The sequence below is a fragment of the Ascidiella aspersa genome, chromosome 7 (genome assembly GCF_963924565.1).
Source record: "Ascidiella aspersa chromosome 7, kaAscAspe10.2, whole genome shotgun sequence".
Taxonomy (NCBI): domain Eukaryota; kingdom Metazoa; phylum Chordata; class Ascidiacea; order Phlebobranchia; family Ascidiidae; genus Ascidiella; species Ascidiella aspersa.
This window is the reverse complement of record NC_139453.1, coordinates 5,656,148-5,682,705: the sequence shown is the minus strand read 5'-3', so window position 1 is coordinate 5,682,705 and position 26,558 is coordinate 5,656,148. Positions and strand designations below refer to the sequence as shown.

Here is a 26,558-nt window from a genome sequence, read left to right as displayed (position 1 = left end):
TGCGGGAGGATTTAAGAGTTTCGGGCGAAGAAAAATGCAAGCAATGCAATATAAATCGAAGCAGGCAGCTGGAAATGAAGGAAGTGGATGTTATAGACGACGCGAGATCGACTTATAGCGCGGTGAAATGGCGGATATTGATCGATTTAAAGTCGTGAATGCAAAATTGTTCGATCGAAAATTGACTCAAGCTAAATGACAATGGAAATGATTTAAGCAAACGGGTGATGAATTATTTCGGCGGCTGCGCCGTGGATTTGATCAAATTTACAGACAAAAAATATTAAAAAAAAAATTAAAGCACGTTTTGCTAAACCTTTGTTTCAAAATATAAAAGTACTAATGAGAAATTTTATTAAAACTATTGTAGAATGATTAAATGCCTTGAAAGTCGTCGATAAAAGTCGCTTGATGGCGCACATCAAAAATAAAACAGTTTACACAAAACTTGTAAACTGAAAAATAATTATAGGCAATTAGAAGGAACTGTATTTTAAAATGCATTGTATGTCAGTGATAAATTGCAGCGGTGTCGCCGTTAAATTAAATAAATTTTATCGACATTATAAAATAAGTTTGGTAATCTTTCGAACACCTTTTGCCAAACCTTTGTTAGTGTTTTTAAAAAGTTTCTCTTCAATTTTCTACATGATGACTCCACAGTGCGGCAACGTATAATGAGTTAAAATTATTTGATGATTTTCATTGATATGCGGGTATCAAAAATGGAATTTTTAAAACAAAACTTATAACTAGGAGAGAACCATAATGTTAAAAGCAAAAAACACGCAATGCATTTTAAAATGTAGGAGACACCTATTGCTAATTTATTCGCTTCTAAAACAAAAGCAATATTTGAAAGTTGCTATTTAATTTCCAACATGATTGTACAGTGCGGCATGAAATGAATGCCTTTAAAGCCACGCGCATATCAAAAATAGTACAGTTCGAACAGCACTACTAAATTAAAAATAACCATTTATAATTCTTTAAAACCGGAATGAAAAGAACAATTTATATTTCTGTAGGACCGCAATGAAAATATATTTGCTCCCGTTTTTAGCAACCTTGAACTAAAGCACCGAAACAACTTATCAAGTTTTGTGGTAATAAGGCCAGAAGGAATTCCAAGCACCGATAAATATTGTTCTACTTTCTTATAAAACGAGAACTGGGGTAGTGGCGGTTTGCAACTGAAAGGGTGGAATATATAAAGTAGAAAACATTCGCTGATATATATGAATTGGCGAAGTGTACTACGAGAAAAATGTGCTAAATGTCGTACTAGGTCGAATCAGGTAATGAGTGAAACAATTGTGGGTGAGCATGAGGGTAGGGGGGCGATTCAAGGTCGAACAAGGTGAAACTTTTTGCAACCGAAAAACATATACTTTCTACAAAAATCGCGAAATTTACAGAAAAAACAACAACAACGTATAAAAACAAGCCACGCTTAGCACTTGATTGTTTCGCTACAGGAAAAAAGTGCAATAATAATAATAATGGCGACATTTTTTTTTTTACAAAAAACAACAAAACAAATCAATGACGTCATAGCGTTCAGGCCACGTGAATGGAAGCGGGACGAAAATTAGGCACGGCAGAAAAACCTATGACGTCACGATCACCGAGAAGACCACGTCATCGTGACGTAATAGACAAAGTAAGGCACCTCTATATTTGTCAATTGAAAGATTGAGCGATTACATAATTAATACTAATTGGAGAAGGTAAAACGCAGAAAAGAGAAATTAGGGACGGAAAAGAGAATAGAAAACAAATGGAAGAAGTTTAGGATGATTTAAGGCCAGTTCTACAATAAATATGTGCACTTTTTTTTATTCACCTAGTTCAGGTTTATATGATTTACGGAATATTAATAATTGTTTACTTTGCTGGACTAACACAATAAAATTTATGAAGGTGCTTCTATGCAAGCTTGTTAGTCCAAATATCTATTAGATCATACAATGTCACTTGGATCAAAAGTCACGAAATTATCTATTTTAAAAGCAAAAGCGATAAATCATAGTCGTCCACAAGCTGTAAGTAAAATAAATGCAGAAAAGTTGACTATCTTATCCGGACCAATCATCAAGAAGATTGCCTTTTAAAGGATCAAGCGGAAAAATTCCCAAATTGCCAGGAATCGAGCACCCATGCGACACCTGGCGGTCACTCCACGTTCAAAAACCAATCACCAGGTGGCGCATTTGTGGACAAACGTTTAAAAGAACCTCGCGCAACGTTATCGAGAAGACTTACTGCTACAATGACATCACGAACAACGTGACGTCATCACGGTCATTAATGACGGAGACGATCGGTGACGTCACACAAGGAGAAGGGGTAGTGACGTCACGATGCGAAGGTCTTGTAGAGGTTCTTGAGGTTGCGAGATCTCACGTGTTCGTCTTCTATCTCCTCGCAGTGGTCGGAGGGGAACCACCCGGTCTCGCCGTCGCGCATTCGCTCGCCGTGCACCCAACCTAAGGTGGGAATAATGGAGGTTTATAAAGGGGAAAAAAGAGTTTGAGGTGGGAAATACCAGAGGTGGGAATAATGGAAGTTTGGGGAGGTAACTATCGGGTCTTCATCTATACTTTTATTTTGCCGTGTACCCAACCTAAATGTGGGAATATTCGACGTTTGTGAAAGAAAAACTGATTTTTTAAGCTTACTTTTAACTCTGCCGTGAACCTAACCTAAGGTGGAAATAGTGGATGTTTGTAAGGGGGAAAACTGAGTTTAAGGTGGGGAAATACCCAAGGTGGGAATAATTGCATTTGTGAAAGAAAAGTTAGTTTTTATGCTCACTTTCAACTTTGCTATGAACCCAACCTAAGGTAGAGGAATAATAAACGGAAAAAAACGAGTTTAAGGTTGGAATTACCTGAGGTGGGAAAAAATTGCGTTTATGAAGGTAACAAATGAGTTTTTATGTTAACTTTCAAACTTGCCGCGTACCCAACTTAAGGCGAGAATAATGGGACGTTTGTGAAGAGAAAACTAAGTTTTAAGCTCACTTTTAACTTTGCTATGAACTTAATTAACGGTGGAAGAAAAAGTATTATAATGTGTATTTTATGTGCTTTTTCAATCTTGTCATGTATCCAAACTAAGGTGGCAATAAAGGACGATTGTGGAGAAAAATGAGTTTTTTACACCTTCATCTTTGCTGTTGACTTAATTTTAGGGTTTAAGGCAGGGGTTCTTAAACTTTTTTTACCGCGGACCCCTAAATTTTTTTTTGCCTCACGTGGACCACGGTAGGCAATAGATTTTCCAAAATGACGTCATAAATTAACGTCACAATGCAAATAGACGTTATAAATCTGCTGATTTCAGTTTAAACAGTGTGAAAGTGAAATGGAGTCTAACTACAGTTAGCGCAAAACCGTTTTATTATGTCAGTTTAAAATTTAATCAAAAGTGACTATTATGTATTTTATGTACTTTTTCAACTATTTTTTTACTTTTGCTGTGAACCCAAACTTAGGTGGAAGGTACCAACGTGTGACAATAGGAACAAGTGTAACTAAAGGGTCATTATGTGCTCTTTTAAACTTTGAATTGAACTTTATAAAGAAATATTGCAGCACGGACAACACCACGCAAAGCAAAACAAAAAATGCGACAGGAAACACAACTATAAATGTTTTTTTTTTCCTTTGCGTGGTGTTGTGTGTGGTGTAATGTTTTCATTCCCCGACGAAGTCATCCTGTATTTGAAGTCTAAACGTCAGATAAATCAATAAGAAATTGCCTGAAGAGCACATCTCCTAGTATAATCCTGTGTAATTGCCGGCAATCCGACCCTAACGATAGATGTTAAGCCTATTTCTTAACAAAGATCGCTAGACTCACCTTCTGAACTTTTCTTGAGCACTCTCATGACGTCATTCACGTCGATTGAGAGTTCGTCGGGTTGTTGTGCTTGGTAGGGGTTTAAGCAGGTGTATTGCGGACAGTCTGTGTGGAAATACAGGTTTAACAACAAGTTATGTAATAAGAATACTAGGATTCAAGTATGGTAGAAGCATATTTGTGACTTCGGATGGTTGGAGGTTGTAGTAAGAATACTAAAGCTAATACAAAAGTAGGTAGCACTTTAAACGTGTCGATAACATCGGGTGTTGAAAATGCATAAAGATTTATTCGAAATATTCAAAATGATGCCTACTACTGTATGGGCGATATTGTTACTACATATTTGTAACAGTTCAGACAAAACGTCCATTCTACAGTAGTGTGTTTCCATCACTATTACTTGGCCGATTTAAAGTAGAGTCTTTACAAATTAGCCAGACTATACATAACCATGAATAAACTCATGAATACCTTTAGAAGTGAGCATATTCGCCTAAAAAGCCATGATTTATACACTAATCGGAAATGAATATTGCACAATACTATTTACTCGATCGACTAATTAACAATACCCGTTAACTAGTGAAGTTATCATACAACTTCGCAAATCAGAACAGAAAGTTCGAAATACTAATTACTCAGTGAACATTTGCGCGATACTAAATACTCGATATGTCAGTGGCGCATTAATTGAGACGCAAAACTTAACATCTTCTGTGTAGCCCTCCATAACATCACTGCTGTCAATTCATTACTTAGTCGAGTAGTTATGTCGGAGGGTCTGTAAAATTTTTCAATGGAGGTGCACAATGATTCAGTTTCTTATATAACGCTAATGGATTCTTATTTTATTCACTTAAAGGCCCGTTTACACTACAGCTGCACTGAGCTGAGCAAAGCGTAATTTGCATTTAAATTCTATTGTGACGAGAGTTTCAAGCTTTGCTAAACTCAAGCCCCGTGCAGCAGCTGCAGCTAGCTTTAAAATACGCTTTGGGGCGATTTTCACGCTTTGCTAAACTCAAGCCCAGTGCAGCTATAGAAACACATTACGTTTGGAGCGATTTTATGCCCAGCGCAGCTCACTGCAGCTGAAGTGAAAACAATTTCACGCCCAGTGCAGCTCAGTGCAGCTCAGTGCAGCTCAGTGCAGCTCAGTGCAGCTCAGTGCAGCTCAGTGCAGCTCAGTGCAGCTCAGTGCAGCTCAGTGCAGCTCAGTGCAGCTCAGTGCAGCTCAGTGCAGCTCAGTGCAGCTGTAGTGTAAACGGGCCTTAAGAAATAAATATTTTCGTGTACAAATTTTGGTGAAAATTAGTGAAATTCCTATTGCTGGGTGCGTTCCAAGTCCAATGAATTTTTCAAGGGGGTCGCAAGAAAAAATGTTTCAAAAACTACTGAGTAATGCGCTACTCGCTACTCGTACAACGCAAATAAACCTGATTACTCACCCCACGTCTCGTATATGCTTTCCCCAGCACTTCCACGACTTGGAGGGCTCAGAGCTTCCGTCCATCTATCCATCTCGTTCCTGAAACACAAGCGGGTCGATTTTTAACATTGTATGAAAGATCATATAGTCCTCCTGAAGCTGTTTTTTGACCAAAGATGACGGTTTACATATCATAGTGCAGTTCACCTTGCTTGTACCCTAATCTAAACGTTCGGATAGCCTGCGATGGCTTCCTCCGGTACATTAAATTTGTACATATATGTTACTTTATGGTCAAGTTTCGTGTACTTGCATGTTGTCTAGAACATATTATTATTTTGTAGAGCCGTTTTATGCACCTGGGTCGTCGCGTCTTTTCTAAAATTAAAAGTCTTGCTAATTTCAACCAAATCTTTTTTTCGCGCTTCGCTGCATAAAATGAAAAAAAAATCCCTTTACTTAGTTAAATGCTCAAAAAAATATAGTTTGGGCCATAGTCAGTGCATTTTTACTTAAAAGTAAGGATCGTTTTGCTTTGGTGCTATTTAACAGTGGTGTCAATTTGCTTTATGGTCATTTGAAGGTAGTGTCATTTACCACGAGTGTCATTTTGTTGTAGTAAACATTACCCGAGCGACTCGCCCACTTTGCATCGTTTTCCCCAGAACCGCATAAAAACCTCCAGTTAAACGTCCAACTTACTGCGGAGTTGGCGAGAGCGTGACCTCGACTTTCTTGCGGCTCTGGTTTTCCAGCATGACGAGAAAGATGGAGTTCTCACTAACGGCGTGCTCGTTCACGAACAACATGCTGCGCTTCGCCCAGTCAAGCACCTCGAAGCGGGGGGAACTACCCGACTCCATGAAGCTGAAAGCAAAAGCAGTGGTGTTAAGGGTTTGTATTGAGCGACTGTGTCGCCATAATGATGAAATGTGCAAACATATTCGACAGGATGTTGAGCACAAATTGGTTTAGCGCCTGGTGGTACTGTCGGTACTGGTCTGATACTACGGTTGTATCAGCGCTGATCCGATAAAAAATTATTGCAGAAATTTCAGCCAAAATTTGCGATCTAACCCAGCTATTTTACTTTTAAAGGTAAGTTTATCTAAAAACGGTATTTAAGAAATGGGGATAACTACACTTCTTTATGCTAAAGAAAATTTTGGCTTAATAATCTGGGAAAAATACTTTGGAACGTATCGATATTATCTATAACACTCGGTTTATCATAGTAATAACGTCATTTGATATCCGATCGCGATTTTTTGGTCCTAAACACCGGGTATCGGAATATAATATCGGGAAAATATAACTCTAGTAAGGTGTATTGTTGCGCAACAATGGGATTGGTAACAATGGCTTGTTTGTAGACGCGGCGCCACAACTGTCACCACAGACATCGACATCTGAGGTAAAGAATTATTGAAACTTTATTTCATCCGTAAGCTAATGGTTGAATTCCTTTGAGCATATTTTTGTGCAAAATATTTCGGTGTCGGAATGAAATGACAGTATCGGACAACCCTAGTTGCTAGGCACCTCTTCTTCCTGGTAACGAAGAGAACATCCGAGAAGAGAAAGATCCAGAACTTTCCTCCTCTGCTTCCCTTTTTTGACGCAGTTGTCATGGAAACCGACATTTCACCCTTCTTAACGAGGCTCCTGCGCCATAAGAGGAAAGATTATTTTATAAAAAACAATATTTTTCTCATTATTCTAATAACGTCTTCAAGTTTTTGACAACAAAAAAAACCATTCATTTGTTTTAAACTTTAACTATTTAGTTGTTGCACTGATCACAATGCGAAAATGGCATTGTAGCGCTGGTTTTTAATCTGAGGATTATTTGATTCAAAAGGTTTTTTTTAGATGATAGTTTAATTTTTTTTAACAACCAACAAAAAACAGTTTAGTTTTCAATTGTGCTATTCGTGTGGTTTGTTTCTCTATGTTTTTGCAATTTCTAATTAATGTTATAAACAGGGGCGTATCCAGAAAATTAAAAAAGGGGTGGTGGGGAGGGGGTCGGGTTTTCAACTTAGGGAACTCCCCTATTTTCCGTCTATCGTTAATAAATAATGACGTCATAAACTAGTGACGGGTATTACGTCATAAAATAGTGATTTGTAATGACGTCACAAAAAATAATCAGACACAGCCAATTAACGTTCAGCGAAAGCGAACTTTAACGGCGTAAAGCGAACACGTGCGTCGAAATCGCTTAGTGTGCAATCGTTGGCGTCAGGCGAAATAAGTAATGCTTCGATTTACTTCTCAAACACATTGACTGAAGATGGTACAGGTTCGTATCGAAACGTCTTGATCAAGATGATGTCGATCTACTCGACCTTTTTGGCTTTAAAATTCATTACATCAAGATACGTACCAGATATGTGCATAATAGTGTTTTCAAGTATTTGCACTTTATTCGAGGCAAAGCTTACCTGGATTGCGACACTAGAGCGAACATCTTGACCGATTGTGGATAGTCAAGTTGTGCTGCGATCTCTGCAAGTTGTTCGGTCTGTTCCATCTTACGAGCAGCTTCGTTGCATTTCTTCACCAACTGTTAACAACAATATTTGTAAATGGCTGTATTTGTCTAATTCTAAATAGGGTAATCAGGTGGCACTATATAAAGATAGATTGTATTGAAATCTCGACAAGCTTTCGGACAACCGCACTTCATCAGGTTAAAGTAGAAAGTTTCTTTACTGTAACTTGGTAAATGCCATGGGATTATTAGTTACCTAACGTACACTCTTTGTAAATGGCCGTATTTGTCTAATTCTAAATAGGGTAATCAGGTGGCACTATATAAAGATAAATTGTATTAAATTCCCGACAAGCTTGCCTCATCAGGTTAAAGTAGAAACCTACCACTGACCTACGTCATAGCATATTTTTTTATAATAGCATCGGCCTTGTACTGCATTGATCCGATATTTGTGAATACCTAAGCTGTTTGTATTTCTATCCGCACAGAAAAATTTTTGCGATGTTCAAACAAATTTCTTCACAATTAAACGCGGGTCAATAAATAGCCGAGTTGAAGCAACAGATTTTCGCTGAAAATAAAATAAATTGTTCGTAAGGATCGCCGCGAACAATCAAGACGCGAGAACTTTACCATACTGCAAACTTACAACGTTGTTCTCGTTAGCCTTTTGGTGTTTTATAATATTAAACACTGCTCCTAATGGCTCGCTTTGCCTTGCCTCAGACAGAAACCCGTGCTCTTCGTATGCTTCATTTTAGACGGGGCTTTGTTTCTGTTAACATCTACTTTTGTTGCTGTGTAAGTTTAAGTTTAATATTTATTTTGTGTTGTCGAACTAAGGAACCAAGTTGTTGCAACCATCATTCCTTACCTTGTTAACGACTCCCAGGGCGTGTTTGGCCATCTTGAGCAAGGGGATGTCCCCTGCGGCGTCGGCGGCGTTCACGATGGCGCTGACGAGCAGGGGGAGTCTAGTGACCCTCTGCATGGGGAGCAGCAGGAACGAGAGGAGTGGCAGCTTGTTGCACACGTCAGATGACTCAAGCTTGCGAAGCTCTTCGGTGAAGCGGTCGTTTGTGCGCCTGTGATGTCATAATGCCGAGGTTTTTGAATCATAACAACACGGCTTTTTGGGCTTGAATAACTTGGATTTAAGTTCAACCGAATATGGTGTAGCTTTGAGTGATTTATGTGTTAGACTTGGTAAGTCACTTAAATTTTTGACTCACTTTAAGTTACTCACATCATTGAGTCACTTAAGGTCACTTAATTTTTTGATTCACTTAAAGTCACTAATAACTTAGCCAGAGACAAAAACGAATTTTAATGTTTTTTTGTTATACCATTACAATGCATTTTACCAATACAACGCAGAGCCGCACTTACTGTAGTTTGGTGAGCACCCGATCTTGGAATGTCTTGTTCTGCAAGTATCTCACGTAAACGTCAAAGTCGCTCTTGGCGTACTGAGCAACCAGTTCACAAATCCTGCTCAGCCTCTTCTTATCCCAGAAGTGCTTCTCAAGCTCTTGCAGGAATCTAAATGAGAAAAAATATAGGAAGGTTAGAATAACACAATGTTTCTAAACCTATGGATCGCGACCCAAAAATGTGTGGCCGTAAAGACTGAAGTAGTTTCGTTTGCAGTGTTTTTTTAAGGTGTTTTGGGGGACCGAAACGGTCGCCGAAATTTCTCCAGCGGTTTCCCAAATTTTGGACTTTTTGGTATTTAATCTTTGTATATGGCCGTATTTGTCTAATTGTAAATAGAGAAATCAGGTGGCACTGTATAAAGACAAATTGTATTTGATTCTCGACAAGCTTTCGCACAACCGTGCTTCAGCTACTTTGACCTGATGAAGCATGGTTGTGCGAAAGCTTGTCGAGAATCCAATACAATTTGTCTTTATACAGTGCCACCTGATTTCTCTATTTGGTATTTAAATGAAACACTTGCGGTCTCTTAAAACTACTTAGCGGTCACCCAAACCAAACCTTAAAAAAACCTGTTTGTATGGATGTATTTAGATTGGTTCTCAGCAAGATTTTATCAAAACTTACGAAAGTTACGGATGCAATACACAGACATGACCCACATTTATTAAAATTGACTTAAACAATGCTACTGTGTTATTTTTTAATGGCTGAAAGGCCCACAGTTTGCCGACCACTGATCTAATGTAACGGAATCAATGAGGTAAGCATCCAACTAAAAGCGTGAAAGTCACTCATTGCAAGGTAGTTAACATTTTAATTATACATTTTGCATAGAGGACTCACTTAAAAGGGTCTAATCGAACCACGGCCATACATTTACAAAGCTTGGAAGCCAAACTAAAATAAAGTTACTAAAAACAATTTGAGATTTTAATCAAAGGTTCTTAATTTTTTGACACGGACTCCTAAAATATTTTTTTTGGTTTTGCGTGAACCGAAGGGTGGCGTCATAAAACAAATAGACTTGAGATCATGCTGTTTTGGGCAGAACTCTTGCGCAAATATGCACTTAATCGAGTCTAAACGGATTTAAGGAGAGGCAAAGCGTTCATACGACTTCATAAAAAACGTAACAGTTTTAAAATAAAGTACAAATATTTATGCGGGTTTCATCGACCCCAAATCAAGACAACGGACCTAGGTTTAGGAACCCCTGTAAAAAATAATAAAGTTTTATATGTGTGGAGCATAATGGTTGGAAGTTGTAGTAAGGCGTAGTACGAATATCCATACAGAAGTAGTTAGCATTTTCAACGTTTCGCGAAGTTGAAAATGAATAAAGAGTTATTCGAAACGTTCACAGAATGCTACCCACTTCTATACGAGCTTTGATATCCTTACTACGTTATATATGAGTGCTTACTTGGTCTCCACGTCCCTTACAGCTCGAAGGTTGGAGAAGAGGTGTTTTCTGTCGGCGGGCGGCAGATAATCACTGCTCTGCATCGCCCAGTTCCCCATGAAGTGCGACACCAGGATGTTGAGACTTCTCAGGTAGGAAGCTTGGGAAGTGATCACCTCGAATTGGGCCTGTAGGGGCAGGGTCGTACAATTTTATGAAATTAGGACATTCAAAGACTTTGATTCATAGACCTTGTGACAACCATGAATTAGTCTAATTACTTTATACAAAGCCGACGGTGAAAACTTAAGTCACTGTTTTCAAATGACTTGACTTAATTCTTTCGACCAAAATGAACAAATGACTGGACTTGGACTTTATGTCAAAATACTTGGATTAAATTAAGTGTTTTACATTAAAAATTTTTGCCCATTAAAGAGTTTTAGTCCTGTATATTGCGTTTGTGTTAATTTTTCGTTAAATTGTTTCTTATAATCGGAGGAGTTTACCAATTTTAATAGTTTTAACAGCTTAGTTATATGTCAATGACATGATTTGAAATTGACTTGCTCTCATTATGACTTGACTGGGACTTGTCATTTTTGCAAAAGACTTGACTTGGACTTAAGTCGTTTTAAAATAACTTGTTTACAACACTGGCTATCAACCAAGATTCCTCTCACCTGCTGCAGTTTAATCTCTTCCTTGCTCATTTCCTGCGCAATCCCGCTTTCCTTAACCTCAGGAATACTCCTCCATAGAGTCGAGGTCTCCATCTCATCCAGCTCACTTCGCCACTCCTTGTCCTCCTGCGCTTCCTCTTTTCCCTCCGGAACAATGGGAGTGGGTGGAGGGATGGGGGAGGGCTCAGAGGGCGTGGTTTGGGCGCGGCGCCGCGAGGAAGCGTGCGACATCGTGCGGTTACGGTAAATCTGAGAAGTTGAATTTCACGGTTAGTGGATAAATAGGTCGTTTGAGTTGGTTTCAATGGAAAAAGTTTGTCGTTAATGAAAAATTAGATTTCTAAACCGCATTTCATTGTTAGCGGATAAAATTTAATTTAAAACAATTTTTTTTTTTAAAACAAATTAAAAAAATTCCTGGAAAAAAAATTGTCAGAACGTATTCCTTTTTTTAAACTTAAGAAATTAGACCTTTTAAAATCTTTGTACGCCTTAATCTAATCGCAAAAACAAATCCCGTTTAACTAAACAGCGTGAGATGCTCTTGGAAAATTAAAACGACGCACCAGGTTGTTGAGAACCTCTGGCATAAGAATTTATATCAATATTTAGCCGCCATAACTTATTTTTAAACATGCAAGCCCTAGGTTATCATATCGCCAACTTAGGCAAATCGCTAACAAGACACAGGTAATAGCATTTTACGAATAAAAAACTGTTTTAAACAACACTTGGGAACCCACCTGATATAGTGGTTCGGAATCAAGGAACTTCGACGATTTGAATCCGAAGGGAGACGGGGGAACTAGATTGGACGCTGGAAAAACAAAGTAAGATTAAGTACGGGCTGTTGTTCCCTTTCAATTAAGACTGTAAGTACATGCAATGGTCGGTGGAGCGACTGGTGTTGCGAGTTAGAACCTCACCCAAGCTAGTTATAAGAGCAGGATGCGACAAGCCATGGCTGTTGCTCGACTCGCTTTTCTCAGAGATTCTAGTGTTTAGCTCAGTCGGTAGAGTCACGGCCCCGGTATGGCCGGAGGTCGTGAGTTTGAAGCCTTACCACAGGATTTAAATTTTTTTCAGAAATTGCTATAGCGATTGGTAGTGATTATTCCAGCAAAATTATCTTTGGTTCCGACGATGAAAAATCAATAACACTGGCTTTAAAGTCTGTTTTTAAAGATTCATGGATTAATCTGGCTTCGCAGCCAAAACAGTCTAAAGAATATAATTGTTCCTCAACCTTTTTCCGCGCCGACTTAAACACTGCAGCACTGTATAACCAAACCAAATTAAACAGTAACCCTATTTATGGAATGTGACTGATAGGGTGTGAAACACTGGGCTTAATAAAACCGCCTCGGTCGAGTCCCGATTCTGTTGTCAACAGAGACCTTTTTTTAAGTGGTGATGCTTGTTTCGAATTACTGGTTAGCGATTAAATAGGGCATTTGACTTAATTCCAATGGAAAGGGTTGCTTTTAACGGAGAATACTTTTTTATACCGAATTTTGTATTTTAAAAAAGTGTTTTTTGACCTGGTAAAATAAAAAAAAACGATTCTGATGTCAACAAAAACTTTGTGAAAACAGTCAGAAAAATAATTGTAGACTAAGGACAGTATTTTTACTTACCTTCGGGCATAAAGTCGAAATCCAGGTACTCGGTGTTATCGACGGGGTCTCGGTTTGGCAGGGGTGGTGGGGCTCCATCTTTTTGCAGGGTGGGGGGTAACGGGGGTGGGTGAGATGGCATGCTTGTCCACTTATCCCTGACTATGTCCGATTTGGGGGGTCGCGCCGGGCCCTGGATGCCAGAGGGGGTTAATGGGTCGCCCCTTGAAGGTTTGGGGAGCACCGGTGGGGGCCCTAGACCCACAAATGACGGTTCCCGGGGCAGGGGCTTGGGGGCTACATCGGTGACCCCGTTTTGGCTGCTGCTGCTGTTGTTGGACATTTGATGCAAGAAGCTTTTCACTTTGGGCGCCGCAACTGAAAAGGTGGAAAAACAGTTTTACTTTTTCTTTGCGTTATCGTGTAACCCCGGGTTCTAATTAGCGACCTGTTATAATATTTAAATATCTGCAGAAAAAGTCAAAGACATTAATTTTTGGGTTTTCCATGAAAACTTTTGGCTTTTCATGCCTTTTTTTCGGAAAATTGGATGATTGTTATATGATTTTCGATAACAAAACAGTCAAAATGCAATGATCAGCACAAAAAAATATAGTTGAAAAATTGGTAATTTTAACAGCACAATCTAAACACCTAACCTAAGCTGAACTTAAAAAAACTAAAGACTATATTTTAGGACTTTTGGAAAAAGATAGGGTTTTAAAAGACTTCAATATGTGGTCTCCAACCTTTTTATTAACCGACCCAGTATAAAATGAAATCAGCATTTACATTCAACCCCAGCTTGTTTTTCGATAAGTTAAAGTACTTCTTGAACTTGGCTTAAAATATACACAATTCTCGAGTATGGTGCTGCACATGTGCACCAAAACGAGAAGTTTAAATTAACACATGTGTTTAAATTCAACACATTAAACTCAATTCCATTATTTTTGTTAAAGCGTTTTTATTACACTTATTACGTTACGAAACCACTAAACACCTGCAGTTATTGGTGAGTGATGGCGACCCCATAAAAGGTTTAGGCGTCCCCACATTGGGTCGTGACCTATAGATTTAAGACCACTGCGGTATAGGAACAGCGCCGATCCGATATTATTGCCGATCCCGTATTATCGGTCATTTCATTTTACCCGGCGGTGTGACGACATCCTCGCTGTCCTGGTAAATCCCCTCCTCAGCATGGACCGGTATCGAGCTTTGACTGGACGATTTGCTGATGACGCGGGGTCGCGCAACCGGTGGAACCCGAGGGGCGTCTTGGCTCCAACGGCGGTGCCCCTGGCCGGTCTGGACTGGGGTCGGGAGCACTTTCTGGAAATAATTAAAAATTGAGTGATTATGATTTATTGATTTTTTTATGATTTATTGGCGTCACAACTTTACAAATTTCGCCAAGCAAAATGTTTAATATGTATGTGAGTAAACGTTATCGAAAATCACACAAATTAAACTATTGTACTTAATACAGAGCACTCCAGACACTTTCAATGAGCAAGTAAAGGCAGAAAAACGTTTTTTTTTTTAACATTTAAAGGATCCATGAAAAATTAGCGAAGTCACGAGTTTAAACTTAAGAAAATGTGTAGAATATGGCGTTTAACCCACCACTCTGTGGCTTGGTTCTTCCCCTTGTAGCTGAGTAGAAGCGACCTCACCGTCCCCAGAGCTTTGGGTGCTTCCCCCACTACTGCTGGTGTTCACCATCGATGTGCTTCTGTCAAAACACAATAAAAAATGATGAAACTCTTGTTATTTTTTTTTACAATTTTTCAGTTTGTCGTCAGGTGAATGACAATTGTTTTGTGTTGGAGCAGACGATTACGTCAATAAAAGTAGACGATCAAATAATTAATTATTTAACATTGCAAAAAAGTTTTGCGAGAGGTAATTTAATACTTTTGGGTATTTAAATAAAAATAATAGAATGGACTGAAAAATATACTTTAATGAAGCATGATATTGACTAGAGAAAACTCATTTTAATAAAATAATAAAGAAAACTTATTCTTCAACAAATTGTGCCATTTCTGTGAAAAAATTAAGGCAGAGCAGGGACGACAATTATGTATATTTTAATAATAAGCAGGTAAGTTTGTAAGTGTTTTTGTAAGTTGATGCTTCATTTAAAAGTATCAATATATACTGAGGTTCTAAGGTAACAATATTTTTTATACGATTTTAGAATTACAGTATCAACGGTTTAATACTGTAATTCTAAATCTAAAAAATGAATGCCTGTACCTCTGCAACGAATTGTTTTCAAAAGAGATGAAATTAACCGAGCAATAATAAAATGTTTTAAAACTTGCTAGGTTAAGATGCAAATGTGTTCTGTTGTCGTGAATTGATTAGACACAAAAGCACAGACTACTGCTTTGTAAATCAGGAATTGTATGGATCTTTGCTAATGGAATTAGGCCCATTTATTTTCAACTGACCTTGAAGTATCTGCTGAAGTGGCTGATGAAGCACTTTCAAGGTCGTACGTTCCAGAGTCCGATTCTTTTCCATCGTTGGTGTTTTGCTGTTTCTTGTTCTGTAAAACATTTCCGGGAGTAAAATTATAAATAAAGCTAAATAAAATAATATGAAAAAACAATTATTAAAAACATTATCTCTGATTTATTAGTATTTTATCAAGGAATAGAACCATACTAGAGTAATAAAATGCAAAAAATACCAGCTTTTTAAAACAACTTCTATAGTAAATAAACTCTGCAAAGCTCCATTATGACAAAATAAAATTGAAAAAATGAAAAAAATAATAAACTAAATTATATTTATGTCAGTTTTTTCTTTCAATTGCCATGTTTTTGCACTTCCAAAAACTAAAAAAACAATACAAAAGCATTTTTTAAAGTATGCATCAACAAGATTCGTATAATCCTATTGAATCAACCTTATTATTGACTGCTTGCTTCTTGCGACCAAATCTTCCACTGATTCTCTTTTTCTTGTTGCGTTCTTTCTCGAAGTCAGTCAGCTGTTCGGTGGACTAAAAAAACAACTTTCGATTAAACTATTTTTTTCGTGCTAACACATCTACCTACCATGGTGGCCAGTTTTAAATTATTTCGACTTGCACACATTTGACTAAAAGATTTAGAAGTTCCTAATAAGATTTGTGTTGTGAAGTTCACATATTTACAGTTTTTATGTGTTGCAAAAATGCAAACAAATCAGTAATTTCTACGATATAAAATAGTAGTCGTAAAAAGACTGGACAAAAAAGAAATTAATATATAAAAAAAAATTGTATTACTACTTTTGAGTTTTTATTTGCAGCACTCCACAGAAATTTATAGAGTAATTGTAGCATGATGCAAACATTTCAATAGACAATTCAATTTATTTTTATTTTTCATAAAGTTTCACAAAAAGTTTATTGTTTCATGACCAAACCCAAATTGCTAAAAGTTTTGGATAGTTTAGTGTAATTATCAACAGTGTCCCCTTTCAGTAAATGCCACTTACAGAGAGAGATACATTAATTAAATTCCACTTACAAAACTAGTCAATTCAGCGACAATAGCCCTCTACACCCTACAGGAACATTTACTGTTCATTGGAACACAACTGCAATGAGAAAGTCTATGTATGATATGTGAACATATAAGAAAAGGTTACTTAAAACACTTGAGTAGCTTTATTCATACAGCTGGTAGTTTTAACTTCACTTTAAAATATAGCCAAAAAAATAGTTGAAACCTAGCTAGCATAAACAGGGAAAAGTTTGTTAAAAAATACTTAAGAAAGTAAAAACTGTACAGTTTATAAATTCATTTCCCACAAAACCGTTGAACAAGTGGCGCTGAATGAGTGGTTTAAATAACAGGTGAATTAATGTTGACCAGTTCCAGATATGAATGGCTGGGGACCACAGGCTTTTCCCTTGGGTGTCAGACACTTGTCACACTTGCTTTTCTATTACTAGGACTTCCTTTAATTGAGATACATATCAGCGCGCTTTACTATGAATCGCTTGGGGAGTTTTTCTTGGAAACTCTTCAATAGTTAACCATTGTAGGACCAGATTGCAATGACTTTTAGGCCCACGTATTCCGTATACCAATCTTGTTGGGTAGACTAGAGTTTTTTTTATTAAACAGGCATTAAATATACACACATCTAATTATTTTTTGCATTCATTTGGGTGTAATTGGCTTCCAATGGTTTTTATTTAGGATATTACCTAGTTAGATAAAAATCAGGGAACTTTTCAAAGGGGTTATGGGCGTCAGGTAAACACTTAATAATTTAGGCTGTTGCTACCAGGCATAGGATATTAAAAAGAAGCTCGGTACTTATTTATTTTCTCCAATGTTCTGTGTACCCATTACCTATGCAGGATGCAATCACCAGGGAATGGAACTACACCAAGCAAAGTAGAACAACACAAATAAGGAAAGGAGATACTCATAGCCCGGTTGTGTTAAGTGTTCTGGCTTAAGTAGTTTTTTAAAAACAAGCATGAAAAAATAAAAATATTAGTTTTATACCTACATTTTTGCTATTATTTCCATTTTTTAATTCAGCATTTAACTTGTCACTCTAGAATCCAAAAAACTGTTCACAAAAACACCAAATAACACTGCTCACCTTGTCAGGCTGTTTGTCAGGTGTTGTTTGATCCTTCGAAGTGAAAAGTGCTTGAATTTTCTTTTTTACTTTGCTCTTGCTTTTGCTGGAGCTTGACAAACCCTCATCACTTGTTCTGCAATCAGCAACATTAAAATTAATTTTTTCGCCAGAAAGTTTTTTCAACTATAATTATGTTTAGTTTGAAACTTTATTTTTGGGTAGCACATCAATAAGATCATTTTCAAATGTCCAAGTACATTACTAAAAAAGGATTTCTGGTCACTAAAAATCTCCGCATTAAAAAATGTTTAAGAGCAATGTATTTGACTTACAAAATATTTTAAGTTGTTTTAACAGTGAAGCATAAAAAAAAAAAATTAGCTGTCTCCTGCAAGATGTATCATGTTGTTAAATGAAATTTATTTTATCTGGATGAAAAAAGGATTTTTTAATACATTACCGCGCAAAAAATTCTCATATAAAAACATTTCTATACTCGAACATAGGGTACCTCTGAAAAGGCTTACCAAAATAGTGTGAATATACGAGATTTTAAAGTTTATACGTTTTTGAATGGCACCCAGTGTACCTTGTAGTAAGATTGATGGTGAAAAAGATTTTCAGAAGGATCATATAAATCACATAAATACTCAGATTTAGTATATACGGTCCTGTTTTTTTCCCTACAAATTATATTTCTTAGCAAAATATTAACAAACCAACCCTGAGCCACTTCTATCACGAGTACTGATGTCACTTTCTGACAGCAGAGTCACATCAGTGTAGTTGGTCTTTCGATAGGGTGAAACTTTCGAAGGGCTCGGTCCCATGTTGCTTGAAACTTCAACTTCAATGTAGTTCAACTTCTTTTGGCCTGCAACATTTAGGTTTGACAGTTTATATGCATTTAGAGTTTTAAACATTTTAGAACATGGAACATATTATCAAAAGTGAAAACATTGTTTTAAGAAAATAATAAACCGATAAAAAAAATTAAACAGAATGAAGGTGGTATATATTTTTGGTACTAGTATATATAGATAAACTATGTTAAGGTTTACAATGTGTGCAGCCATCAATCTATAATAGGTGTCTGATAATAAATCTTTATAGGTATGCTAAGCATTTTTTTATGTTGCATAACAAAAAAGTAAATCTTAATTTTATGCCACATAAAGTGACATAAATGTTCAATTCATGTCACAAAATATGCAAAATAAGGTAAAAAATTGATTGGATGTGATTAGAGTCATAAATTAGGACATGCGATTCTTTGCAAATTACACATGCAAATCGAAAAGGGAAAAACAACAAAACAAATACAAAGTTAAACTAAAGTGTTACAGTACTAATACAAAGCTTATATGCATTGTAGTAAGGTAGAAATATCTAGTTAAGATACAAAATAAACAGCAAAGAAGCAAATGTATATTTAGATGTACTTAAAAACATTGGGTTAAAAAACGTACTAAGTATTCATGGAGTCTTACCATTTAAACATGTTCTCTTAAACAAACAGAAAACAAAATTTGTGTCAATATGTCGGCGATGTTAGTACTGCACTTAAAAAAGCTTTGACTCTTTTTTTTTATCAGTAACACAATAAACACAAAAAGAAATTTATTACAATACTCAGTTTCTACCAAACATAACAGGCAAAATAAAAATACAAATGTATAAGGGGATGTAAACAAATTAACAAAACTATGAGTGTTATACAAAGAAATAAGTTGTTTCAAAAGTAGGGTAGTTTACAGGAGTATTTGTGATTTAAAGACTATAAGGAGAGGTTGTTTTAAAATAATATGTGATTTTAAACAAGAGTGGTTGAAAAATATATGAGGTTTACAAAAAGAATTAATTCTTTCGGAAGTATAGTTGGTTAAGAGTTTTTCCAATAGGTAGAAAAATGGGTTGTTACCAGATTTTGTTTAAGTACAACAATAACCAAATACCTTGATTGACCCGTTCGTTCAAGTTTTTTACCACAAGCCTCTGTTTTTTTTTGGACAGAATCATACTCCGTCGGCCGACCACATTATCAGGGGGTAGTGGGGGAGGGTCTGAGGGGGGCTCGTCCACAACTGGCTTAAGGGGCTTCACCCCGAATGGCAGCTTTGGGGGTTCGCGATTTGGGGGCGGTGGCACTGAAAAGGTTAGAAAGGTTAATTTGAGTTGGTCTCATAGTAAACAATAATAATTAAAGATATGTATTTAATTTTGTTTTTTTTATTTTTGTTTAACGTTTGAAATTTGTCATGCCAAAGCTGTTGAAGTAAAAAGTACAACAGTTCAACGTTCAAAAACACATATCACAAAAACATAAAACAAATATCACCACTGAAATGTTAGAAAGGTTAATTAAAGTTAGCCCCATAGTAAATAACAACTATTAAATATATATAGGTATTTAAATTTTCTATTAGATATAGATAGGAAAGTTATGAAGAATTGGTCTTATATTAAAAAATCCTAATTGGAAGATATAACATAAAAAGCTTGAAAGTTCTAATTAAGGTTAGTAACTTGTTTATTGTTTATTGGCATGCCTAAAAACTTTGGTAAATTTACTTTATGAGTTTACCCTATGTTAAATGAACATTAGTAAAAGCTAATTTTTCTAACATGACAGATATATATAGCCTAATTGTTGAAAGAGGTTTAATAAGTAATGAGTTCTGTGTAAAACGTTACTTACAAACTTTTCAAGGAAAAATTAAAAACAGGAACTATATATAATCTCCTGAATCAAATTCTATCAAAATCACCAAGAATCTAAAAAAAATATGTGTAACTACAGTATATGTGAGTGAAAAGGTTGGTAATGTCACTTGAATATAAAAGCAGATTACACTGGGAAATTTACAATTGGTTCTATTTGGAAGCAACCATGTGTAAAATTGGCAGACTCCCACTTTAATTTGTGTGCAAATGCCTGTGAAAGAAAAATAGCATATACATTTTGGCCAAGTTTTTCAAAAGACTAAATTTGTTTGTAACAAATTGGTTTCCAGGTACCTTAAAATAAAAAAAAAATATGTTTCTTAGAATCAAGAACTGCACTAGTTGTACTTAAAGTTTAAAAGCAATTTTTAAGGATAAAATAGGAATTCACAGAGGCAAACAATTTCAAAAATAAAATTAAAAGTCCAAAGTAACTGCACTCTGTATAGTAGTAGATTTTTGATTCAAATCAAGGTATTGTACTGTAACATAAATGCTACTGGCGACTTTTTAGATTAGTTTTATTTCAATTAAAAGAAATGTGTTGTTAAACTGCCAATTATAACAGAGGTTGCAAAATACATAAAATCTTGTCTGGTGCAGTAAAAGAAGAGTAAACAGACAGCTGTTTTAGTTCTGTACATTATTATTATGTTTAACAGAATGAGGCTGTTGTATTTCTATAGCCCTAAATATAGAACTATTTTTAGGTATTATAATAAAAAAAATTTCTTCTGGTATATATTTGTCAAAACCAACGTTTCGGGTAACTATACGGAAAGCCTTTATCAGGGAATGACACACATGGCCAACAGGACGCAAAATAACTGGCAGCAACAGCATATTTATTTTAGGTATTATGTTGCTGGGTCTGAAGTGAAAATCCAGTATGCAATTCACTCTGTATAACAGACTCATGGTCAACTTCTATAGTTAAAATGTTTACAAAACAACTGTACAAAGGCAGTTTCTCCCATTGGTATTTAGATTACACACAGTCTCGGTTTAATGTCACTTTATATTGAATCTCCTTAAAAGCTGAAAAGGGAACTGGTGTAATAGTATGCTAATCAGCAACGTTGCAACAGTATTAGGAGAAAGGATACTTAGAGAAAAAGCCGGTTTATAGTTGTCTTGTCATTAGCCGCCTCAGGCTATTTTACAGCATGTTGTATGGCTAAATTCTTACAATTGTTTTAAACCGTAAATGCTGCAGTAAAACTGAAAATGATTAATTGGCATTGTCAGATTCACAAATCTGAATGCAAAATCATTCAAAGGCTGCTTATTTATTTTCTGTATTAACAGGTGTTTTGTTTACCAATTTGAAATCTACAATTTATTTGATGGCCATAAAAAAAAAAAAAAAAAAAAAAAAGGAATATTAAATCTGGAAATTTGCAAAAACAATATGATAAAATTGTTCAAAATTTTAATCAAATTTTATTTTTGATTGTAATTTAATATCCAGTTAAAGAAAAGCTTTGTTTAGATTAACTCGATACAAAGATTATAGAGTTCCACTTGTCTGCTGTACAAGTTGCACTGTTTGCATCTCGATAAAATATTTGCAAAATTCCAACTAATAAAGGTTTAAAGTGTCTTTGCAGTGTAAGGGGCCTATTTGTATTTCACATAGTTAAATATTTGTGAGGACATGGCTGCACAGCAGGCATGTTGGGTACAGGACAAGTTATTATTCCAGATACCAGTACTATTTTATTCCAATTTTTTGTCTCATATTTTCTCTCAAATTACAGCAAATTTTAACCCTGATAATTGTAGTTTTACATCAGTTACATCCAAATATGTTTTCAGGTTGCCACACACTTGAACAATGAAAAAATTGGGATCTTTTCAAAAGACTAAAAACTGGGTCACTTGCCGCTTTAAATGTAATTCGATAACAAAACAGTTTAAAGCAGGGGTGTCCAACTCAAACATGCCGGCGTGCCAATTATTATCTTATAACTTCTTCCTGGGCCAAAGTTTAGCAACTATATTTTTTCTAATAATAAAAGCACTTTTATACAAAAAATAAAAACAGTATATATAGTTTTATAATATATTAAGTAATTGTTGGTTGTCATAATTGCTGGGATTGTTTTGCATTGTGAATAAACAATGACAATTGCCTGTATAACAAATTCGATTGTATTTTTGGGGGGCTTGCATGCCATTTTTTATTAGGTCGCGTGCCTTATGTTGGACACCCCTGGTTTAAAGCAATGGCCAACACAATAACAAAATCAAAAGACACTGAAATACTTTGTTGCAACTGTTAAACATACCCAGTTACAATCAGTAAGCCTTTGCAATAACGACATAGAATTTATCATCAGAGAGTCAAATATACAAGATTCAAATTTTTTTACCATTCGGGTCGATTTCGTGATATTCAGGTTTAGAGAACTTGCCAGTTTTGGGAGCAGGTACAACAAGGTCGCTGTAATCAATCTCCGCAAGCTGTAAAAAGAATAATGCAAAGTTAAAGAAGCTTAATTGTTAGTGGCTGTTCAATTTTGCTTTTGGTTCAATTAGTTTTTACATTTTGGAGCATAATGGTTGAAGGTTGTAGTAAGACATAGTAAGAATATCACAGCCCATACAGAAGTAGGTATCATGTTAAAATGAATAAAGAGTTAATGAAACATTCAAAATGATATCTACTTCTGTATAGGCTTTGATACTTTTACTGTTTTTTTTTCGGAGTTTTCGACTAGGTCTAATTTTAATTCCCTTAAATAACAGTGAAAAATAAAGTTTTAGGACTTTTTTATTTTTAAGCCACATAAAGACAAAAAATACATTTCATAACACAGTATTGCAGCAAGGAAACATGCAGTTTCCAATATATTGAGGCAACACTAATACACGCAGAACAGATCAAATAGAAAACAGGACATGGCATTTTAACGACCTCGTTCATGGGTGTTAACATTTTTACATACATATTTTGGATAGATTTGTGGTCTGGGTTTCCACAGATTGCCCAAAATCAAAGATAACATACAAAAAATGATTGATTAAAATATTAAAAAGTTTTAAAAGACTTTCGCTTTACTGTGTTTTGTCACTAAAGTAAAACTACTTAAAAAAAATAAATCTTTGTATATATATATTGACTTTAAATATGACAAACTGCTTGGCAGGACTTTCTGTATGTTATTATTTACAGGTCATAATATGAAAGGTAAACAGAAAAATTATACTTCTAAATTTAAATACATCACCCATTTTTAGTCAAACATTAACGTATAAGATTTAACATATCTGTTTGCACAAGAAAATGAGTCAAATAGTATAGTCATTGTTCTGTTGACATTTTTGGTCAATGATAAGACTAAATTATAAACAAAGCCTTAAATGATGGTTGAGTAAATTGACTCATTGGTCCTTTTGTCTAATAGAAGCAAAATTAAATTACTTGTATATAAGGTACACTTTCATAAATAACTAAGCACAATACAAGTTTAAAAACCTAAATTATCTTGTTCATTATTTCAATGAATTTTCACTAATTGCATACAAGATAAGATACCATTCATTACTTCACTGAAATTGTTATAAAACACAACTCACCATTGACTAACAACCTTAGTTACTGTTGAGATACAGATATCTTACTGCACAATTTTTTATGTATCACTGCTAGTTAAACAAATATCTAAGAAATATTGCAAGATAAACACTTGAAAACTGTGCTCGAATAAAACAGAATACTAACAGAAGCCAGCTGACTTAATTTCAAGTCTACAAGGGTTGACATCAAGCCAGAAATGCTGCTATACTACAGTTAACCAACCCTCAAGGCAAGCTACTGCTGTAAACTAATTCTGTTAAATGACTTGAGAAATGCTAAGGACTGACTTCAGCACTGTCATTTATTCGCAAATAGAACTTACCTTTAGATGTCAAACAGACAATCATTTTTGCAATAGGTTAATATTAATGACCAGTATAGTTCAATTAGTAAACTGTCTTTTCAGCTTTGAATTTACTGAAAACAGCTAACATTTTCAAGATCTGAGCTGTGTTTGAACTCTAAAACTAGAAACACATACTAATTTAACAATCAACATCTGTAGACAATTAAAACAACATCGTTTTTCACTTTTTATACATTGAAGGTACTACAGAGGGTTCAATACATGTAAGTTATGACTATGACGTGTAGGCTGGGCAAGTTCAATTCTTACTATATTATATTTAAAATATTCCAATCAAACAAAAGACAATTAAGCTGAATGTGTTATGCATACTTACATCAGATTCAGACCCCATTGCTTCGTATCTAATCACATCTGGTGGTGAAGTATTTCCCGACATCGCTAAATATCCAGGAGGGTAGTGAATATGTCCGTTGTGTCGGACTGGCACATCCGTTGCAACTTCATAAATCGCACATTCGATTTCGTCGTCGTTTTCATCAAAGTCCTCATACGTTGCAACATTAGGACCTGGCTCTGGAGATTCATTGTCACTCGAACCTTGGTAGATTGCAACCTCTGCATTTGCGAATGCATATTGGTCTGCAGATGGCTTTAAACTGTCAGTGTTCATAGGAGTCTGTTCAGAACTTGAAGAGGAAAGCTGTCTATGCGTTAAAACTAAAAATGGAAAAAATTGCAAACGCATTAGCTATATATGTTATAATATGTGGCATTTTCAGTAAAATGACATATTATAACAATTTCTCTACTATTTATATTGCGGCTTTGCACTCATACAATTATTTCATCAAATCTTGAATATAGATCACTTTTACATAAGTAATTTGAGTAATCATATTTTGATATATAAAATTAATGATAAATCACTGTTGCAAGAAAATAAAATCAACAGTAAGCCATTGTAATATCATGCACAAACAAATTTAGCACTTACCAGTTTGTTTGTTTTTATCTTTAAAGCTTTCATTGCTATCTGCGAAATGATTGATTGCATGTTCATCAAAATCAAACGACTGTCTGGACTGAGTGATATGATCAGGTTGATTTTCAGTGCCCTCTTTTTCAAGGGTTTTCTGTGACATTCGACTTACAAACGGGGTCGGCGATTGGTATTTGATCGAAGAGGCTCTCTGTCTAAATTCGCTGGTCGCTGCAAAATTGTGTGAATCAAGCGACGAATTAATCGGTTCATTGCGATTCATTTGAGGTGGAAACATCGGTTTCCACGAATCACCTTCAACAGGCGAACGGGGACTTGGAATTGCGTTTTTGCCTGAGGAAGGGTTCGCTTTGCAGCTTGGAGCATCTTTTATGTCCCACTTTTTGATTAGTGTTCCGATGCCTGGACTTTGGTCATCTCTTCTAAATGAGGGTCTAGTGAAAACAGGGAACATAATGAAACTTAACTGGCTGAGTTTTAACATAGCCCCAGCATTGTGCACATTTTTTAAGTTAAAATCGTTAAAAAAAACAAGAAAATAATATTTTTTGTGTGTGCTTGTTTTGAGAAGTGATTTAAAAAAAACCCAAAAACATTAAAAGATTTTTCATCAGTCACACATGCTTGTAAATGGTAACAGATTTTACAACTGCATTGAAATTTGTAATTATATATATATTGAATAGATTTAAGAATACAAATTTGGGCATATGACAGGTATGTACATACATTTATTTCATCCACTAAATAAAGTAGTAGATAACTATAAAAATAAACAACAGTTAACCTATATTGAATTGCAGATCTTGAGCCTGACAAAGTTGATTTAACTGGTCTTTTGGCTGCTCCGATTTTCTGTGGAGAGTCGGACTTGGTTTCATTTGCCTCCGGCTTTGTTGTGTCTTCAGAAGATGTAACGCCAGTAGGTTCTTCAGCAGTTGAAGATGGCTTATTGTAGCTTAGCGATTTGGGCAAAACTTTGGGAGGTAATTTCTGTGGGGCTGGCAATTCGCTTTCTTCCGGTACAGAAGCGGCACTTCGCGCACCGACGGGTTTTGTGTGTAATTTTGGTGCCGGGCGCCATTGATTGCTGCCGAACGGACTTGGAGGCGGGACCCTCTTGTTCAGATGGGGCACTTTGCGCTCAGATTCTGTGTCAATAACGGGTATTTTAACCCAAACTTTTGGGGTCATATGTTGTAATGAAGATCGCTTTGCAAGAGGGCGAGCCTTTGGCAATTGTGCATCCTTGTGTTTTTCGATCGAGTCTGTTTTCTTCAAATGACCTGGCTTGGCAGCAACTGTTGGTTTTGCAGCTGTTTTCGGCTTGAAAGGGGCAACTGGGTGAATGAGCTTGGTTTGATCCATCGTGGTACAAACTCACAGCAACAAATAT

General features: G+C 35.9%; 1 protein-coding gene across 1 annotated transcript; it reads right to left on the bottom strand.

Moving 5' to 3' along the window:
- LOC146137401 (uncharacterized) lies at positions 1 to 26,558 on the bottom strand. The gene is made up of 23 exons (XM_083393906.1): positions 25,950 to 26,558; positions 25,157 to 25,596; positions 24,536 to 24,879; positions 22,645 to 22,735; positions 19,501 to 19,692; positions 18,269 to 18,419; positions 17,564 to 17,678; positions 15,864 to 15,959; positions 15,403 to 15,500; positions 14,570 to 14,678; positions 14,095 to 14,275; positions 12,962 to 13,318; positions 12,068 to 12,141; positions 11,325 to 11,573; positions 10,663 to 10,829; positions 9,189 to 9,341; positions 8,674 to 8,884; positions 7,747 to 7,868; positions 6,842 to 6,964; positions 6,002 to 6,166; positions 5,319 to 5,398; positions 3,868 to 3,972; positions 1 to 2,489 (listed from the first exon to the last, which is right to left on the bottom strand). The coding sequence occupies exons 1-23, from the start codon at positions 26,528 to 26,530 to the stop codon at positions 2,359 to 2,361; spliced, it is 4,335 nt and encodes a 1,444-aa protein (XP_083250032.1). The 5' UTR covers positions 26,531 to 26,558; the 3' UTR covers positions 1 to 2,358.

Bases quoted from the DNA above. Each gene is read 5' to 3' on its own strand.
- LOC146137401 (XM_083393906.1), bottom strand. From the start codon at position 26,530: ATGGATCAAACCAAGCTCATTCACCCAGTTGCCCCTTTCAAGCCGAAA. The intron at 24,880-25,156 runs GTAAGTGCTAAA...TTCCATTTTTAG, and splicing joins AGATAAAAACAAACAAACTG to TTTTAACGCATAGACAGCTT. The intron at 7,869-8,673 runs GTAAGGAATGAT...TGTTGTTAACAG, and splicing joins CCCTGGGAGTCGTTAACAAG to TTGGTGAAGAAATGCAACGA.